We start from the raw sequence: 21,719 nt of genomic DNA on the forward strand, positions 1-21,719 counted from the left end.
CCTAATGTAACCTTGACTGACTCAGCTGAGAGCTCTGAGTCAAATATTGCCCATCAGCATCCCATGTGAGGCTGAAATGGCCAGCCATTGCTACACTTTCCTTGCTTCATCACTGGATGCAGGCTATCATGGAAAAGCATAACCTTGGATCAGGAGAGTTTCAATTGAGCAGACCCTGAAGGAATTTACACCTGGAAGCTGTCTGCTAACTGCATTCCCCACGGCTAAGAGCAAATCTGTCCTTGAAGGGGGATCTGAGTGGTGCATCTCTGTGTCTACGACCGACTCTAAGAATCTAGGAAATCTATGAAAGATTCTACAGCTAGTTAGTAGCAAAGATTTGATACCAAGTCTTTGTGACTCAAAAGCCCATGCTCCCCGCCAATTCAAAATTGGTTTCAAATATCCATTCAAGCCAGCTATATCAGAATCACCTTAGCAGATTTCTTTAAAATAGGGATATTTGAACTCAGTTCTGTGAGATTCTCACTCAATGCATGTGGATGTGATCCGGGAATCCCACCCAGTTTATAAAAGTTCCCAGGCTGATTCTAAAGTACAGTCATATATAGAAACCATTGGTGTCAGCAACATTGATGAGGAGAGGGACGCCAGGGGGAAGAATGGAAAAGGTTGTAAATGCTGGACTACATTTGCAGTAGAGGCTATGCAATGTTTTTGGGGTGACAAAAAATTCAGAACCAAGATTCATCCCTCTGGGCTGATGTTATCTAAGGTGAGTGGCAAGACTTCTCCAGGATCCTGCATCTTGTTTTGTGATTGCTGTTTCTCTGATCACCCTGGAGTAAAAATATTGGAGGAAGTACAGCTGCTTCGTGATTCACGAAAGCAACTGAGTCTGTAAGTGAATGGAAGAATTTGCCCTCTAAGCAACTCCCAAGATGTTTGCAAAATGAATTTGAAGATGCCAAATTCTATTTTGTTTTTTTCTTTCACCATAAAATTGGATAGGTTCACGTTTTTAAAATGGTTTCTAGAATACAATGCAATCACTTTTAAGAATGTAGTACATTCTTTAAATTTGCACATTTGAATAAAATGTATAATTTTATGATCAAACAGTACATGATTATAATGGGTCAAAGGTCAAGATAAAAGCTTAATTCTAGATAAGGTGTAAATTTAAAGCAAAATCGACTTGTTGCTGAACTAACAAACTTCTGAGCCAGGCTTCTTTCAATTCTTCTTTACTAGAGTGAGAACAAGAGTCAGATTCTGAAGAAGGGTTTGTCTACAGTGCAGCTCTCAGGACTCCAGCTGTGGAGGGATAAAGGGCCAGTTATGCTGATAAAAGGCACAAAATAGATATTTTACAAAAATACATTAGATGCTACATAAGGTTTTTTGCAAATTTTATCTAATTAGCATGGGCTATTTATATGAAAAAATCTTTAAAATAGTGAATCATAAAGGTTTTGTGCTGAGAAAAACAGAGTTTATATGACTTTTCCCTGGTTTGGGACAATATCCTCCACTCCTTGGTTGCGTTGTATGGCTTTCGCCCTCTCATTTTAAAGAGACAATGAGCCTCGCCTCAGCTGCCACAGGAAGTTTGCATTCCACCTGGAGCCTGGGAAAGAAAGTTGTATAAATGCTGCATAAATATTTCACAGGATGTTTACTTGATAATAATGGAAGTTCTAAGAAGCTACATATAGTTGCTCTGTTACACTGTGGTGGTTGAAGGCATGAATATTTAAGTTCCAACACTAAAGATTGATATCAGGAAATTACAGTACTGACTGAGCTCTTTAAAATCAGGAACAGTGACTCATTCATCTTTGTGCCTCCAACCATTGCACAATGTCTGTTTGAATCAACAGATACCTAAATGTTTTTTGTATGTGTGTGAGGAAGATTGGCCCTGAGCTAATACCTGTTGCCAATCTTCCTCTTTTTGCTGAGGAAGATTGTCACTGAGCCAACATCTGTGCCAATCTTCCTCTATTTTGTATGTGGGATGCTGCCACAGCATGACTTGATGAGTGGTGCATAGTTCCACACCCAGGATCCAAACTTGCAAACCCCAGGCCGCTGAAGCGAAGCATGTGAACTCAACCATCACGCCACCAGGCTGGCCCCAGTGAATATATAATTGTTTTTTTTAACCTTAAGTACATAAAACCTTTGAAGTTTGGCCTTGGAAGAAAATCACCAGCCTCTGAGAGAAAGACTCACAAAATCAGCTTCTGTCAATGCCCACAGATTTCACAATTTTGATTTCTCATTTGGACTCTCAAGTGGGCAAGTTTAATTAGCTTCTATGATTAGAAGCTAAGCTAATTATTACAAATGGCCATGGAGAAAACAGTCCCACATTGACCCTGAGCTATCTGATCTTGAACTTTTCCATTTCTTCCTTTGTTGTTTCTGTTCTATTTAATCCAGACAATAACCACATGAAGAATGTTGAAAATGGAAGTTTCCTTTAATTGATATTCAAGATGTCATTTAGCTCGGAACTTTGTTCTTTAGAGAGAACATATAGCCAATACTCACGATGATCTTGTTCCATTGATATTTATCTACAGATTAAAGACAGTTGCCCTTTCCTCATCTGTTGAGGAAGTGCTTCCTGTCACTCATTTTCTCCATGCCTCAGACAAATCCCCACTGCTTTAATGACAATAAGCATTCTCATCTTACCATGACATGATATTTGGGAAGAAAAATCTGAATCTTTTACATAAAAGAAGTTTCATAATCACAAGCTATGAAAAGGGAGAAAATGTATACTTACCATAGGTACTTTTTACCATGAATTTCCTGAACTTGATTTGATTAAAATCTCAACCTAAAGATTGCAACAAGAAAGGTTTCTTTAGAGTTTAATTGCTCATTTCACTGAACTTTGAATGAGAAAAACCTCAATGTGGGGCAAAAAAGGTGGTAAGTGGAAGGAGAAGTTAGGGACTGAGCTGCTTTGCAGATCACAGCACTTGAAAGTGAACAGCCGCTGTGACAAGAAGCAAAACCACAGAGCAGAGTACCACGTAGTGTTTCTGTTCACTTTGTTTCACAAACTCTTCAGGCTCTTTCTACTGTCCTCTCTCCCCTCCTCTCTCTTTTTTATTTGTTTCACAGATGTCTCTGAGGTAGGTAAGTTGATTCAATCCTGAAGAATTCAGGGGAGGAACGGAAGCCATCTCCTTGAGAAGTTTGTCCATCCTTGATATACACAGGAAATGGAGACATCATCTGCCATGCTTGGAATTGGGAAATTGTTTTCAGTCTTCTTCCTAATCCCGCATCTGGGCATCTGGAGTATTGACGGTAAGGCAGCTACTTACATTGTGTCTTCTTTTATTTCTCAGAGGTGTGGGAGGCAATGTTTTCCTTTGCTGTTCTCAGTAGAATGTAGTGTTTATGTCAAGTGGATAATGGCAGGTGAAACGAAGTAGTTAGATTTTCTCACTGAAGACATTACAGGACATAAACCAAATTAGAACATGGTATTCAAATTGTGGCTTGGCTGATTTTCTTAAAAAACATGTTCTGATGGTAAGAAAAGAGAATTGGGCAGATGTTACAAATAGTTAAGTTCAAATTTATCACTATTACCAGCAAAAATGCCCTGGATGCCGTACTGTTGAGTAAATAGCTTGTTCTTTCCAAACTGAGGTGGGCAGAGAGCTGTAGTGCTCAGCTGTGTAGGCTAGGTGTTGGATAACTGGGGTTATAGCTGACTCCAAGGTTACTCTTTAATAACGTCACTAAATAAAAACTCGTGACTTACTTCAGTGGGCTATGTGCCTTGAGACTACTGAATGAGAAAATGCTGAGAAATGCGGGGTGGGAGCGTTCTGTCTTTGCTTCTGTTATGTTGAAAGAGAATGGTTCCTACCTGGGTGCCATTTGATACAGAAAATAGCTTGGGTTCTGCATAGACGATGTTTGGCTTCTTCCACAAAGATTTTATGCAGGCAAAAAAGCAATTTCTTCCTTCTGGTGAGTTCACTTGCTCCCTGACATTGACACAGGGGCCTGCTTCTCGTAAAGGGAGGAGGGCTCTAAATAGCTCGCAGAAATATCTGATTTTTCTCAGGTCTCGTTTCAAATATCCTGCCTTATTATCCCCCACACGTACTCTTATCGGTTTGTGCGCTGTGGTTTTAAATCGGAAAATATGGTCACTGAAATCCTATAGAATGTCATCTTCAGTTCTAGAATTGTATGGTTTTGAATTTGTCTTTGTGGTGCCAAGATGGCACAATTAGGTACAAAACAAAAATGCCCTCCAATCATTTAAGCATTTTTATGTTTGCGAGTATTTGATATTACATTGACAAGGTGCTTCGATGGCTGACTGGATTTTTCACTTTCCATCAGATGCCTACAATCACATAGCTGGAGTCAGACATTATTAAACAGAATTCATACCAACTTGGAGAATATGTAGACCACTCTCTGTGAAATGGAGTAGAAGAATTTTCAGTGCTATATTGCGCTGGAGTAGGGCACAACTTCTGCTCCTCCTCCCAATGTGCTTACAAAAATGGACTTGGCTGTTAGGACTGGGTTCATTTACTGGCTCTGCCACTTACTGTGTTATCTTGGTTAAGTTTCTTTTCCTCTCTTATCCTTGGTTTTCTCATTTGTAAAGTAGAGAGAATAATTGTACCTAAATTATGGGCCTACTGTGAAGACAATAAATGTAGCAAAATGGCTAGGGTGCCTGGCAGAGTAAGTGCACGTAATGAAAGCTTGATAAGTGTTAATGGCATTTTTGCTAATATTCTTTTCTCCAAGCCACTTCCATAAAATTCAGTTAAATGAGAAGTCAGTTTTAACGTTGTCATTTAAAATAGTTCAGTTTTTAAAACTAAAATAAAATGAATAAATGAAATATATTGCACAATATTTCAAAATATAGTGAATCAAATTATTTGGAAAATGAAAATTCCTTTGTCCCAGAAAAGCCTTGAAATGTTTGACAAGATTTATTCTCCCACACAGAGCTGATGGCTCTATTCCCTAAAACCACATTAATTTTAACCTTTATATCTCGAGGATTTCCTATGATTTACTTAATTACTGAATTATTTACGCTGGCACAGTTTCAAAATAATTAAAAGAAATTTTTTCTCCTCCTCTTCAAAGCAATGTGAGAGCTGTGTGCCTCTTTTCAGAGATGAGGCTGCTTTTGTAACAAGGTTGGAAAAAATGTAATTTCTACAAACGTCCTGCTTAAGGTCCTTCTTTATAATGGAATTATGCTTGCTTGCTTTTTGTGTTTCTGAAAACAAATTAGAAGGAAGTCTGCCCCTCAATATCTGGCCTACGATTTCTGTCCTGATGAAAGTCATAGAAGTGTCAGCACCTTCCCTTCATGGACAGATGGGCAGATTATGCGGGCAAGAACTAGGCTGCAGAAGAGACACTGTGTCAGTTGCTTGCCTAGTCGCCGATGAGCTGCTCCAGTTGTGAGGCCCTGGACCCCTTGTTCAGTTGAGGACCAACTGAGAGTTCTACCTCCCAGGAGGCAGGAGCATTGCAGTTAATGCCTGGCATTACATATGATCTAGAATGAAGGCAGTAGGAAATTTCTGATGGATCACTGCTTATTCTGACGAAAAATAATCCTAATCTGGTCTAGTACCAGAGGATGCTTATAGTTTGGCTCCCTTGAGAACACAGTAGTTAGGGCCAAGTGTCCATTTGGGTCTTGCCTGTGTCCTCTTTCCCCTTTACTGCGATAGTTCCTCATGGTGCATGGATCCACACTCCACCTCCCACACAGATTGTGCTGCTCCACCACCAACTGGCCATATCCTTGGGTCAGAGCAGACATGTTATGGCAGTAAGTGCTCTGCACCTGTTTATCATTCCTTGAAGTTCTGGTTTGTAGCACGGTGTCTTTATCAGGCTTATTTCCATGGCTTGAGCTATTTGTTCCTATTGAAATGTGCACATGGTATGCTAGAGATACAGCTCTCTGTCTTCTGCCAGATGCCTGTGCATTGCTCTTACAAAAATGCCTGCCACAAAGTGTGACTACCTTTTACGTAAATGTCTCGGAATACATTCTGCAGCTACAGGATTTCCTGGATTAAGGCATGAAAAGACTAACCCCTGTGCCGATAATGATGTTGACTACGCTTTCGTAACACTGACAGGCTCTTCAATGAATTGCTGCTTCCTCTGTCTCACTATCAAAATTTCCTTTATTGTAACGTTGAAATCAAATGCTTTTCCTTCTGCTTTACTGGGACTTTCCTACTTAATTTCCATTATTTGTGTTTCACCTTCACTTAGAGTTCAAAATTGTTGAAAGGAAAATGTCTACGGGCATCTTTAATCAGATCCAAAAATGAAATCCACGTTTTGCGTTGTTTCTTGGAGAGGCAGGGTGGAGTGGTGAGGATCAGAGACTCCACAGCCAGACTGCCTGGATCACTGGCCCACCTCTGCCATTTACTGGTTCTGGGACTGTTACCTCTCTGGTTCTCTTTCCTCATGTAAACAATGAGGACATGATGATGTAGACTTTATAGGGTTATTGTGAGTACTAAGTGAATTAATTCTATGAAACACTTAAAACAGTGCCTGATGCATCGTTAAGTGTTGTGTAAGTTTAGCTAACAATGGGTTTTTTTTTCCCTTTTAGTCCAAAATTTAATTTGCTTGACGATTCCCTTAAAATAGTTTTGGGAGACTGTCTTTCCTTTTGGGTTGACAAAAGTAGTCTATAAATAACTCTGGAAATTATTACCCACTATCACTTCCAATCCCCAAGAAAAGATAATAGAATTTTGGAGTCTTGCAATTTGAGTTATTCTGTCAGTGAATTGTTGTATCATGTTCAATTTGCTTCACTTTTCTAATATTTGCCATTCCTTACCTCAAAATAAGCTCAATATTATCCACCTTTCTGGTATCCTCTTGCGGTCATAGACTGTGATGTACACGATTATCTCTATAGAAGAAATTACGTGTGTGCGTGTGTCTATGTGTACACGTGTGGGGGTATCGTTTTAGTATGCTCAGAATCTAAGCATGTGTCATTTCAGGTTCACTGAACGGAGTCCAGGAGAGTGTTAGAGGGGCCATGTAGGCCAGTCATAGGGAAACTTCAAGTTTAGCTAGTGGAGCTCTCTAACTTCTCCTTTTCTCCTTCCTGATGGCCACCTGTATCTAAAGAACACAATCTGAAACTCACATATGTCACCAACAGCCCATTGTCCAAAAGTGGCTGTAACGAAGGCTGGGGCATTTAAGTTCCAGCTTGGTGGTTATGGGCCCATTTAATTTTCTTCCACAACATTAGAAGAGGAGAATTAATATTTGGGGACAATTGGCAGTTTTTACCCACATAGATATTGTTAAGTATCTTCTAGGGCTTTGAAAATGCCAATGAACATCTTATGTGATCTCTGTAGAGTGTGATCTCTGTAGTAGAACATTAGGAAGGTGAAGAACTATCTGGGAAAAGAGTGGGGATGGACTTTCTCTGTGTCCTTCCCATAACACACAGCTTACATTTTACACTGAGCATCATAAGTAACCACTCTATCACTGAAGGCAATATTTAGAAATATCCATGTTGGATTCTGATAAAATGCCAAATGCTCTCTTTTATGCTGTTGTCCACAGCTCCTAAAGGACGCTCTAGGCTTTTTCTGACCTGCTTTTCTTCCTGAAGGCACTATGACCAAGGTGGAGGGCCTAGCATCTCTGAAGGACAAAGCCCTCCGGAAGAGGCTGTTAAATCTTCCCTGACCAGAATGAATCTCTACATTGTCGACATGAATCAGTGTTCTTTAGGGCTCATTAAACTGGCTAAAAACCTTTGCTACTCCAGGGAGATGATTGCACATTGCCCAGTGAACACTCCTCCAGATGCTCAACCTTGTCACCTAGGGTGGGCAAGAATCTAGGGGAATGGAACACATGTGAACCCTCTGACCTGAGGAGACAAAGGAAGTGACAATAGGGAAGAACTGCAAGGGGACATCTGCCACTTGGTAGAAATGTAATTAAAAACTGGTGAGAGAAAGCTCAGAGAAGTACCCAAAGGCAAAGATTTTATTACTTTCGAGTTTTGACCAAGGCCAGCCTTGCTGGTTAGTGTAATTCTGTAGGAATTCGTCTCTCAGATAAAAGGACATTTTTCTATGGGACGTATTGCCTTTTGTCTATTATATTTGTTTGTCTGATGTATGTACCAGTCATTATGTATCACTGCTGATCCCCGAATGCGGTGGAGAGTAACTGTTCAGAACAGAGGGACTTGGGGCGGGCTTTCTGGGTTTCCATCTTGTCTCTGCCACCTACAGACTTTTCTCAACTGCTGTGTCACTTCCCTAAATTCCTCTTATTTAAGAAATAATAATACCTGGCATTTATTGTTTATCATGAGCCAAGCATAGTGCTAAGAATTCTTCCTGTGTGTTCCATTTACTTTCACAACTACCCTGCCAGATAGGGGCTTATGCTTTGGAGTTAGCCAGGCCCAGGTTCACGTCCTGGTCCTGGCTCTGCCTCCCACAGGCTAGTGATCTTGAGCAAGTGGCTTAGCTTCTCTAATACTTGGTTTCCCCAACTTAAAGATAATAGAGTCAGCCCCAGTGACCTAGTCGTTAAGTTCCACATGCTCCGCTTTGTGGCCTGGGTTCGGTTCCCAGGTGTGGACCTACACCATTTGTCTGTCAGTGGCCATGCTGTGGCAGTGGCTCACATATGAAATAGAGGAAGACTGGCAACAGATGTTAGCCCAGGGCGAATCTTCCTCAGCAAAATATATAAATAAATAAAAATAATAATCATAACTACCTCATAAAATTGTGAGGATCAAATGAAACAATATATGTATGGTACCTAAAAGTGAATAGCACATAATAATAACTCAAAAAATATTAGTCATATCCCTAATTTCTTCTGGCCAAGAGGATCTAGAATGGGTCTACAGCACTTTGATAATGCAGGGTGCGGTGCGCCTGTGGGCACGTGGCCATGAGTGTGAAGCAGTGATTCTGGAGGTGGTCTCCTACATGTGTCGAACTACCCATGTGCCATCCGACCTGATGATCACTAAAGCTTTCTGCTTGCCCTGTTCTTTCCTATCTCCAGGAGAAGAAATGGCACAGGTAATTTGTGAGATTTGCTAATTATGAGACAACACCGTGGCAAATACTAGAATGACTGTTTCAAGACAAATCAATTTCAGAATTATCCCAAACAAGATAAAGCAAAGAAATACGTGGCTTAAAGTCTTAAATTGCTCAATGTAACTAGATTGGACAGATAGTCTTCAAATTTTCCCATGAAATAGTCATATCACACTATGAGAAATTCCAGTCTAGAAGAAATAGCTTCAAAGTGTGCTAAATAAGTACTATATGAAAACAAACGTAAAGAGAAGTTTCACATACCATTAAAAAGAGACTTTTTAAGAGAAAATAGTAATAGAAAATGGTTGTGAAAATTCAATTTTCTTATTTCAAGGTCTTTGTTTTTTAAGCAAAGGGAATAAATATGGATTCATATCCTGTGTATTCTTGGTGTGAAGTTAATTCTTTCCAGTTCCATTTTTGCTAAAGGGATTTTATATTATGTGAATGTCTCTTTCTCTGTATGTGTGTAAGTTTGTGTGTGTGTGTGTGTGTGTTTTAGACAGAGAGAAGGTGCCTACCTCTGTCTAAAGACCAATATCAGACAATATGAACGGAGAAGAAGAAAAACTTAAACTATTATTTCACACTGCTTCTATGGCTGTGATCTGTATTACAGTATGTGTTGTTTGTTGGGTAGATGTTTGTTAACATCTTTCATCTCACAGCAGGGACTGAGGCTGTCAGTTTTCATTATAGCCTGAGATCACGTCACAAGGTTTTCCTTAAACTAACCCTTTACAAAAGAAGTTCTGATTTTAACATACGTATGGGTGCATCAAATTTCCCCAGGTTTTCCTAGCGCTTCTGGGAATATCTAACATGTGTACTGGGTTTGTTTACCACAGAGTTAAAGTAATACGTTTAATCAACAGTACATAATACTATATTAAATTAGTGGTGCCTGTATGAGGTGGAACTCCCCCACCCTCATCTGATGTCACCGTGTTCCCGATTTTGTGAGTCTATGCCAGCTGGCTTATAATGAGAAGTATGCCGTGTGTGCTTTCTGATGCTGTGCCTGTAATTCTTTAAGGCTATCCTGGTAGATGTCCTTCCAGGATCTTTGATGTGTGATTACGTGGATGTTGTTGCTGTGCATGGATTGGCCTTAACTACGCTCAAGCCCCTGGCTCATGGGATCCTGAAACCCACACCAATTTGCAAGGGAAGAGGCCTTATTCCTCTTCTTGGTAGTCGTCATATCTCCCTGCCTTTCGTTAAGCTAGCCCAGTAAAGGAAGACCAATTACACCACCTGCATCCTCTGGAGGTCTGTTTTCCTCCTGAGTCTGAATATTCTCTCCTTCTGTAGCCTCCTTACCGCGTGCTGACGTTTTTTTTATTTGTTGTTTGTCTACCATAGTATCTTCTTTTTTTCTTAAACATTGGCACCTGAGCTAACATCTGTTGCCAATCTTCTTTTTTTTTCTTCTTCTTCTTCTCCCCAAAGCCCCCCAGTACATAGTTGTGTATTCTAGTTGTGAGTGCCTCTGACTGTGCTATGTGGGACCCGGCCTCAGCATGGCCTGACGAGCAGTGCCGTGTGCCCGCCCAGGATCCGAACTTGCAAAGCCCTGAGCTGCCAAAGCAGAGCACGTGAAATTAACCACTCGGCCATAGGGCCGGCCCCCGTAGTATCTTCTAATAGAAGCTAAAATCCAGGTTCTCATCACAGAAAATTATTCGTCTATTATACCTTTTGTAATCATTTTAGTTTTTCAAAAATTATTTGTTTACACTTCTATGTTCAACAGTAACTCTTAAATCAGATTAAGGCAGTCTACATTCATTAGTCATTCATTTCTTTCAGCATATGTAACTAGCCATTTTGAACTTTTCATAATATGTGAGGATTTTTCAGTGGAGAGATAGTGAAGCTTGGTTGGGATTTTCTTCCTGGTAAAAGTTATAATCAAGGCATATGCTCTTTAAAAATAAGAAATAATTGTATTTCATATAAGATTCATAATCACAAATCTCTTTTATTAAGAGCTAATAGGTTTCACAAATTGCCTACCTTCTTCAGCTCCTGATGGTATTTATAACTGCAACTCCCCTTGCTCAGCTGGAAGGTACTGGATCATGCAGTTGTTTGCGGCTGGCATGTCTTTCTGATTGGCTGATCTGTGTCTGGGTGACCATGGAATGTCATTTATTAATTTTTTTTTTTTTTTTTTGGTGAGAACGATTTGCTCTGAGCTAACATCTGTTGCCAATCCTCTTCTTTTTTGTTTTTTATTTCTGCTTGAGGAAGATTAGCCTTGAGCTAACATCTGTGCCAATCTTCCTCTATTTTGTATGTGGGTTGCTGCCACAGCATGGCTTGATGAGTGCTGTAGGTCCACGCCTGAGATCCAAACCCATGAACCTGGGCCGCTGAAGCAGAGTGCACCAGCCTTAACCACTATGGCATGGGGCCAGCCACTAAATATTTTGACTATCACCCCTGAGTGGACATAAATCAGGTCTTCCCACACTGCATACTTGTGAGGTCTAGTTTGTCTTTAGTGGTTATAACTTAACCACTACTGGGTAGGTTGAGAGTACATACATTTTTCACCTCAGTGCCTTTTAGCCCATCTCTCTAAGGTTCAGCTGCGGCTGCTCTGTGCCCTTAGTGCACAAAGAGCATTAGTCAGAGTTGTGAGCAGGACGTTTTTCTCTTCATGAAGCCCTCTGTTCAGTCTCAGAGTCCTTCCTACCTTCTCACTTTCACACTTTTTCTAAGGCTGTTTCCTCCTGCAGAGACAAGTACATCCCATCCAGAGGGTTGTAGACCAGAGAAGAAGACAGATGCATAAACACATATTTAATTATGATAGAGTGAGGTGTGTCCCATAAAATAGCATGGGATGTCCCCCAGGCAGAATGTCAACATGATTTGCGTTGCTGGAGCACGGGGGTGGAGTGAGTGTGCCTAAGAAGGCAGGGGCTAAATGCCATTTGATGAAGTCTGGACATTTTCTTGCAGGTATTAAAGAGTCCCTGAAGGGCTTTAGGCAAAAAATCTTGCAATTGGATTTTCACTTTAAGAATACAAACTGTTACAGTGATGTGGAGAATGGATTGGGATGGAGACAGGGGAGCAAGGCCAAGTTTGGAATGTAGAAGACTATTGGTAGGCTGTGACAATAATCCACATGAAACAGAATGAGACCCAAATTAAGGCAGTGGCATGGAAACAAATTTGAAAGATACTTTGAATGCTGAATCAACTTGGTGACCGATGGGATGGAGAAGTAAAGGGGAAAGAGACCAGCTTGGCTCCCTGGTTCTGGCCCCTGTGATTAGGTAGGTGATGGTATTACACTGCGATCATGGGAGGACTAGGTTTGCCCCAAGGTGGGGTTTGGGACAGAGAAGATTCAGCCTCCTCCATGGAGCCTTTCCTGATTGACCTAGCCAGAAGGAACCTCTCCCTCTTGGAGATTTGAAAGCTCTGAGAGATTGCATCTTATTTAAGATAACCAAAGAAAAATCTGATGGGAAAATTGAAGAGCAGCGTAAGCCTCTTTCTGCATCCCCTTTGCGCTAGAAGCTGTTACATTACTAGTCATGGACAGTGGGCTATCTACACCCCAGGGTGTGTACGATAAGGGACTGCATTGTCTGTACAGAATTTAAAACACTCAATGCTTGGTCTACTTTTAATTATCACCATGTACCAGCAATTCTGAACGATATCAGTGATAGAATACTCCTCCTCTTAAAAGTATTTTTGGTCTAAGTTCTAAATAATTACTAGGGTTACTGCTGGGTTTTAATAATATGTATGTAAGCTTCAAATTAGCACATTTTTTTAGTACTTCTCCTTTGATAAACAGTGCCTTATATATGAAAGTTAACTCAGAGAACTTCCTACTTTTAGAGCTGGCCCTGGGCACGTACAAATTCAGCTGCAAGTGGCCATTTCGAGAGTAAATTCACAGTGATCAGAAATCACTCAAGCTTGCTCCAGGCAGTTGGTGTCCCCAATATCTGCGTTTATACATGTTCCTGAATTTAAACAGTAGATTTTAAATAAACAATAATACCACAGTGATTATAAAGCCAAAGAAACACAATGCAAGTGGCTTTATTGCTTTCATTCTATGCAATCATTTTAAATATTTACTTTTTTACAATTTAGAACAGTGAAACAGTAGGAACTGTGAGGTGTAAGTTTTTATTAATTAATATCTTTACAATTGAAATTGAAATGTATTATTCCCTTTAAAGTGTTAATTGTTTTAAAATTAAAGAACGAATCAAGAGAATAAAATTTACATTAGTGGTACAATTTTGTAGTTGCCTAAATTGTATCTTTTGTAGAATTTCAGTTTCAATAAAATTTGCTTGTTGGTTACTGGAAACTTATTTATATAAATGACTATGTCAGACGTGTAACTAAAGGACCAAAGTTCACATTATCCAGGTAGATATAAAAATTACTAAATAAATAGCTGTGCATTTTTCCTTTTTTGTATTCTAATATTATTTTTCAAATTTTGTTTAACTTGCGTGGTTTTATATATGGAGTCCAACAAAAGAAAATATTCACTGTCTGTGTTTCTTTTATGGCCACTTTATTGTCTGTTTCATTTCATGATCATTTCTGAAAATATTTTTCCATATAGAGAAGAGGGTTGTAAAAATAATGCTGTCTGGATATCAAATATGCTAGCTATGTCCTGGCCATGGAAAATACATACTGTAATAATACAGTAGTGGTTTTCACAAGAATTTTTAAAATGAGAGGCTTCCTAAACCTATAGTGACTTAAAAAGGAATGCCTCATCATATGAGAGTCTGGGGATGGTGGAGCCTTCATCCTTTTACTGCTTGTATTTATTTAATTATTTTTAGCATTGAAAATTCCCTACCATCAGATATGAATGTTTGAGGAAAATGGCAGGAACAATGACATCAGGGACAACAATAACTAATGTTGGCTGATAAGTCACAGCCAAAGCAGCTGTCACCTTCATCCCTATTCAGACAATGTTTATTTGACAAGATGAATTTCCTGGGAACAGCTTTGGCTATCCTAAGTGTCATGAGATGGATAAACATTATTTAGGATGAGCAACAAAGAAATGTCAACATACTCGTCAGATGGGAAATTGGAATTGTGCCATTTAGCTGAGTGCATCATTCCTGCACTCCAAACATCAGTTTTGGTCTCAGGGTGATGCAAGTGTTAATACCTTCTTTGTACAAAGAGGGAGTACTCTTGATGACTTCTATGCCCATTGGCCAGCCTGCATTCCTCTGGTCATTCCTCCATGCAAGAAAAATTCCTATGCCAGCCAATGTGACAGTCAATGATCCTCATCCTGCTGATAAGAATATGCAAGAACCGCAGTGATGTTTCTGTAATGCCACTGCAAGTCAGTGATGTGGTCAGGACTAACAGCCAGCTCTCTTCTCCACTCCTAACCCACTTGGTGCATTCCTCCCAAGCTAGAAGTGGAAGGCATGTTCAATTGTGCTACTAGCATTGGGTGACAGCTCGATGGCTAAATGAAAAGGTAACACATTGTAATGGTGAGACTTAGAAGTGATTTTATAGTGTCAGTCATACACTGAAGGAGGTGAAGTTGTGTAAGAAATCGAGGACCAGTGAGAATGGGTGCCTATCTCACCATCACACAATATGTTTGCATTTGAATAGTCATGTTCAAATGAATATTCTCGTTTTTAGCTATTTACATGACCTTTATAAATATCCCCAAAGAATCAGGCTTTGTATTCTCACATGGATAAGCAAAGTTTAAACTTCTCCCACCTAATGCTTATTTAATTTATTCTGAAACAACCATCGGTCTCCTACAATGCCACTATTTCAGAAAAGCATGTTCCAAGTGTGTATCAATTCCCTGAATCCGCCATGAGATTCTTGGCCTCTCTGCATTTGCCCTTCCATTATCTCAGTCTTAAAATGACTCCCTGTCCCATTCACTGCTCTGATTATCAACGAGCTACTCATTCACTAATGTACAGCTCAAATATAACCTTTCCATTAAGATGTGCCCCAGTAGTCCCAGCTGAAGTTAATCTTCTGCACACCTCAGCAGAGTTTGCACTTGTTTATGGTGTTATTTCATTCTCCCATTTGTCAAGCATCTCTATTTCTCATTAGAAGGCAAGCCCCTTGAAGCAAGGCACCTTGTCTAATTTATTCCTACACCCTCTAACACCTAGCGTACAAGATCCTTCTGAACCTTACTTTCAGTTTAGATAAACTGGAAGAAAAAAAAGAGTGGTAGAGAGTAAATTTATTCCAGAAAAGTGGCCTTGTTAGTTAATCTTGTCTCACCAATTAAATGACAAGCTCCCTGAGAGCAAGAAGGTCTTTGTCGCTAACGATCTTGTTGTTTTTCACAATGCTGGCATGGTTATAGGGTCCACAAACTATGACTGACTTATCCAAGTAGGTGAAAGTGAGGTTAGGAGGCTGAGATAGGCTACTAACTTGGTAGAGAAATGGACTTCTGGAAACAAGAGTTTCACTTGGCCTATCTACCTCCGACCATATTGCTCTTTTTGTGATAAGTCTAACCACATCCAGGTGTTGTATTGGTAGGCACTTCCTTTTGGTAAATTATCTCATCCTTTCTCTTCAATTTTTTGAAAACCTCATCCTCATAATTTAGCTTTTAGTTTGCTTTCATTTTTATTCTGAGTCTTTAGAAGCAACTGAATTAGGAAGGATTAAAGTGAACTTGTTTGAGGTCTCAGAGCAGCTATAATATATAAATATGCAGAGCTTCTAAAAGTTTTCTGCAGGTCTTTTGTCTCAGTCTGATTCCTGCAGACTCAATCAGGTTATAATTATTCTGAGAAGGGACTGATGCGATGTGAGCAGAATTATAGTGGGAGATTTATTGAGTGGTAAGAAAAAGCTGAAAATGAGAATATTAATGCTGGCAAGGATGTAGAAATAAAGTGGCACCTTATGTTACGTAGACAAGTACGTGGAATGCAGGGCTGAAAGTTGTCCTCTGGTTCAACATCTGACTAGCTCTTAGCCCTCTTTGTCTTTAAAAGAGAATTTTGGCTATAATCTCAGTCATACTTATGTCATTAAAACCTATGATACCAGAAATCTATTAAGAAGAAAGCTTGAAGATTATTGAAAGAAATGCATGAAGGGAATTGATTGGATATATTGCTGAAAAAGAAGTTCAAAAATAAAGACAGAGCCAAGAAAGAAGTACAAGGATGTAGGAAAAGAAACTTAAAGAGAAAACACTCTTAAGACTACGTGTTTAGTTTAACGCTACTAGAAAAATAAAGAGATATAAATCACTACAAAATCCTTAGCTAAAGGGAATCATGGCTTCTTTTAGTTATTTTATTTTGCCAGTTCTGGAGTAGAATATTCTATGATTTACATACACTCATGATGTAACTGATGCAAAAAGGTTAAGTGGTTGTCAAATTCGTGCCACTTCTCACGCTCATTTACGTGAGTCTCAAAGGGCCAATACAGTGCAGCATTGATCAGAGAATGAAAAATTCCACATAAATGCATGTTCTAAGGAATCGGGGTTTGCCGCTTTGGAGATCAAAACGTTCTTTGAAGTAACCATTTCTGATGAAATTCTTTGTAAAACGTATTGAACACTTCCTTGTTTTTAAAAGTGGATATATTAAACATAATTTAAAGTTTTATTCTTGGTTCAATCTTATCATTATGAACGTAGTTATTATTCTGTATTATACAACATGATTACGGCCTCTGGGCTAATTAGGATATGATAATGAAATTGTAAGAATTACATATAAAAATGAAATAAAATTTGGATTTTGCTATATCTATTTTGTTTGCTTTTTCATGTATTTTAGTTCTCAGTTATACTCCAGATGTTGAAGTTATCATATATACTTTCATAAGTTAAGGATAACAGAACTTATTCCACTATACAGAGAATTAAATTTTTTTTCTGTGCTGCAGATTTTCTATACAATTGGCAGTTACTAATTGATGGTTCATAGAAGATAATGGGAAAATCTGTTTCCAGGAAAAACTCTCCCACCCAAACAAAGAAAGGCATATTTCCTGTATGTTGGGCCAGTAGGCAGAACTTCAAAAAGAGCTGGATCACTGCTTCTCCTCCCACTGGGAAAACAAAAAAAAAAATCACATTATCGCAGACCATCTTATCTTCAGACAGTTATCTTGAGTTGCATGTCTCCTACATGGAAAAAGTCACGGAAAAAATTGCAAAGCGATATTAAAACCACTGGAAAGCAAGTAAAGAAAAATTTTAATGCCAAGTATTATAGGGAAATAATTGTCTACAAAATTTCTCTCTCACTCACTGGAGTATACCAGAGCTAGTAATAGAAAATGTGATTACTGCTCAAGAAATGTTACAGAGGAATGGCTAATGAATTATAGAATAATGGACTCCAGTATGAATTTAAATCTTGATTGTCGTAATTATTGACATATAATTTTAGGCAAATTATTATTTCAGTTTTCTTATCTGTAAAACAAAGTTCATAATAACATATATTTATTTCATTGTGAGGATTAAATGAGTTAAAATATTTAATGTGTTTTTAAACAACCCCTGGGATATAGTAAGTAATTGAAAAGAAACTGTTATTATTATTTGTACTAGCTGAAAAATAAAATATAATTTTATAGGAATAAAAATATCAACAATATTTTGGAAATTGAGTAAATTATTGAGTAATTGAGGAAATTATTTATTTTATTCAACAAGTATTTATTTGGTGCTAACTGTGTGCCAGACACTCTGTTAGTGAGGGTTAATTACTGGAAAATGTTATCTGGGAAAATTATAGAATTATGCTTGAAAAATCTTTGTTGAAGTGGCAAATGTCTCTTCCTTCCAGAACAGATTTGATTTTAATTTTGTTTTCATCTTTCAGGGGGAAAATCATGTGATATACAGCTTTACATTAAGAGGGACTCCCTACACACTGTCTCAGTTGGGAGTCCATTGCAACTGAAATGCCCTGTATCATACTGTGCAAACAGACCTAATGTGACCTGGTGCAAGCTTGAAGAAAAAAGCTGTTCATATCTTAGGAATAGACCTCAGACGCACACAAGTTGGGAAGCAAAGGACAATATTTCCATTTTTGTTCTGCATTTTGATCAAGTCCTTGTTAGTGACAATGGATCATACCGCTGCTCTGCAAATATTCCACCTGGAGTCATTGAAAGCCACTCAATAACCGTTATTGTGACAGGTGAGTTCTAGACACTGAGACTACCTAATATTTTTCTCATTATGTTTCAAGGAAAAAGAGGACCCAGATTCTCAAGTGATTATGTTAGATGCTGAACTCATGTAAAACATCAGAATACTGCCACACCTCACAGATTGTGATATAAGTGCACATACATGTCTGTGTGTATGTCTTGGGATTGAGTGAATTAGAGAAGAGCAGAGAAAAATATAATAAAAGTTATTGTTCTTGCCTTTAGGAGGTATAAAATTTATTTGGTAAGTCCAAAAATAGATCACTGAAATATGGAAAAAATTACAAAGTGAATACCATTAGTAGGAGACAGCTTTCTATTCTCTGTTTTTGTTTTCTTTTTCTTTTATTTTTCCTTCTATTTTTCTGTCCTTGACTTTTACTGATACTAATTCCTCAAAGTTATGTTTGTGGAGCTCAGATAGTTACATACTTGTCAGTAGTTCACAGTTTGCACAGAGGGCAAACAGAACACAAATAACCTGACTCCTGATGAGTTTTAGGAATATTGATATCTTTAGTTGCCTCCCCAGTCCTTCTCCATAGGCCCTCAATAGGCTCAAACAGCAGAGGATGGACTGATTGAGGTTAAGCTGGGCAAAACAAGGCTAAATGAAACATGGAAAAAAAATAGAGAGGAGTAGAGGAGAGTAAAAATATATTTGGTTAATGAAAATCCCACAGCTAACATCATACTCAATGGTGAAAGACTGAAAGCTTTCCCCCAAGGACAGAAACAAGACAAGGATGTAGGCTTTGCCACTTCTGTTCAACACTGAACTGGAAGTTCTAGCCAGAACAATTAGGCAAGAATAGAGAAATAAGAGGTATCCAAATTGGAAAAGAAGAAGTAAAATTACCTCTGGTCACAGATGGCATGGTCTTATATATAGAAAATCCTTTAAAATCCACAAAAACTACTAGATCTAATAAATGAATTCAACAAATTTGTTGTATGATCAACAGAAAAATCAGTAGTATTTCTATACAGTAGCAATGAACAATCTCAAAAGGAAATTAAGAAAATAATTCCATTTATAATAGCCTCAAAAAGAATAAAACACTTAGGAATGAATTTAACCTAAGAGGTGCAATACTTTACACTGAACAAAACGTGGCTGGAAGAAATTAAAGAAGATGTAAATAAATAGAAAGACAGCCCATGTTCATGGATTGGAAGATTTAATATTGTTAAGAAGGCAATATTTCCCAAAGTGAACTACAGATTCAATGAAATCCCCATCAAAATCCCACCAATCTTTTTTTTCCAGAAATGGAAAAGCTGATCCTAAAATTCATATGGAATTGCAACAGACCCAGAGTAGCCAAAAAAATTTTGAAAGAGAATACTGTTGGAGGACTTAACACTTCCCTGTTTCAAAACATAATACAAAACTACAATAATCAAAACTGTGGTAGTGGCATCAGGATAAATACATAGATCAATAGAATGGAATTGAGAATCCAGAATCAATCCATACATCCTTGGTCAACTGACTTTTAGCAAGAGTGCCAAGACCACTCAACGGGAAAAAAATAATTTCTTAAATAAATGGTGCTGAGACCATTGGATAGCCACATGCAAAAGAATTATTTGGACCTCTATTTCACACAATATACAAAAAATATGTAAAAATGGATCAGCTATTTAAATATAAGAGCTAAAAGTATAAATTCTATGTTTATATAAAGCTAGAATACTATGTTTCCTTAGAAGAAAATATAGGAGTAAATCTTCATGATCTTAGATTTGTCAATGGTTTCTTAGATATGAAGTCAAAAGCATAAGTATCAAAAGAAAAAAACAGATAAATTGTACTTCATCAAAATTAAAAACTTTTGTGAATCAAAGGACACTACCAAGAGAGTAAAAAGACAACACATAGAATATGAGAAAATATTAGCAAATCGTATGTCTGATAAGGGACTAGTACTCAGAATATATAAAGAATTGTTACAACTCAACAACAGACAAGCAACCAAGTAGAAAATGGGAAAAAGATTCCAAATGGCATTTCTTCAAAGAAGATATGTAAATGGCCAATAAGCACATGAAAAATGCTCAATGTCAATAGTTATTAGGGAAATGCAAATCAAAACCACGAGATACCAGTTCACATCCACTAGAATGACTAGAATTGTGTAAAAATGGAAAATCACAAGCGCTGACAAGAATGTGGACAAATCAAAACCCTCATACATTGCCAGTGGAAATGTAAAATGGTACAGCTGCTTTGGAAAACAATTTTCCAGTTCTTCAAAAGGTTATATATAGTTGCCACAGACCTAGCAATTCCATGTCTAGGTAAATACCCAAGCGAAATAAAAATACATGTCCACGCAAAAGTTTGTACATGACTGTTTATAGCAGCACTATTCACAGCAGCCAAAAAATGGAAACAATCCAAATGTCCATCAACTGATAAATGGATAAAGGAAATGTATATCCACACAACAGAATATTATTCAGCCATAAAAAGAATCAGGCACTAATACATGCTACAACGTAGATAAACCTCAAAAACCTTATTCTGAGTAAAAGAAGCCAGACACAAAAGATCACATATTGTCTGATTCTTTTTATATGAAATATCCAGAATAGGAAAATTCATAGAGATTGAAAGCGATTAATGATTAACAGAGACTGGGAGAAAGGGAGAATGACGAATGACTACTTAATGGGTATGGGGTTTCTTTTTGGGGTGATGAAAATGTTCTGACACTAGATAGTGGTGATCATTGCACAACGCTGTGAATGTCTCAAAATACTACCGAATTGCACACTTTAAATTATTAAAATAGTAATTTTTATGTTATTTGTATTTTACTATGATAAAAAAATATATTTGAATCAAAAAAGATCACCTTTTAATTATAAGAAATGAGTGGAGTTTCTTTTGTGGCCCATAAACTGACCTTGAAGGTTATTACAAAAGAGAAATATCAAAGAGGTTTGGTGCAGTGGTAGCGTGTCTGAATCTATATGTAGCCTCATTTGGTTACTTCTATGGACTCCATTTACTTGGATGCATACATTTTGTGTTTCTTGAAAATTAATTTATTATTTTACACGGAGACTTCAGAGTCAGACTTTAAACTCTCTTCAAGTAGCCCAATGAAGCAATCCTTTAAATCTCTTTAAAATCCTTTAAATCATGTTAAGATCTCTGAAAGCAACCTGATGAAGAAACGCTCAGTACTCTAGTGGTAGCTGCAACCCTCTGCTATGAGGCACAGAGATGTAAAAGGGATTTATGGCAGAGTTGGAGACTCTGTATTTGCAAATTTGAGGTCAAACTCATGCTGTTGCCTGTGACCATTGATGCACTGGCTTATAAATCTCTTTAGAATAGAGGCTTTGTCT

The 21,719-nt window shown here is 38.1% G+C and overlaps 1 protein-coding gene across 1 annotated transcript in view; it reads left to right on the forward strand.

Moving 5' to 3' along the window:
• Positions 1–2,890: 2,890 nt before the first annotated feature.
• Positions 2,891–21,719, forward strand: part of BTLA (B and T lymphocyte associated) — a 30,026-nt gene continuing 11,197 nt past the window's right edge. The window contains exons 1-2 of the mRNA XM_005601997.4: positions 2,891–3,294; positions 18,020–18,343. Coding sequence (XP_005602054.1) covers positions 3,207–3,294; positions 18,020–18,343 — 412 coding nt within the window. The 5' untranslated portion in view covers positions 2,891–3,206. The remainder of the gene's footprint in view (positions 3,295–18,019; positions 18,344–21,719) is intronic.

This window comes from Equus caballus, chromosome 19, assembly GCF_041296265.1.
Source record: "Equus caballus isolate H_3958 breed thoroughbred chromosome 19, TB-T2T, whole genome shotgun sequence".
Classification (NCBI taxonomy): Eukaryota; Metazoa; Chordata; class Mammalia; order Perissodactyla; family Equidae; genus Equus; species Equus caballus.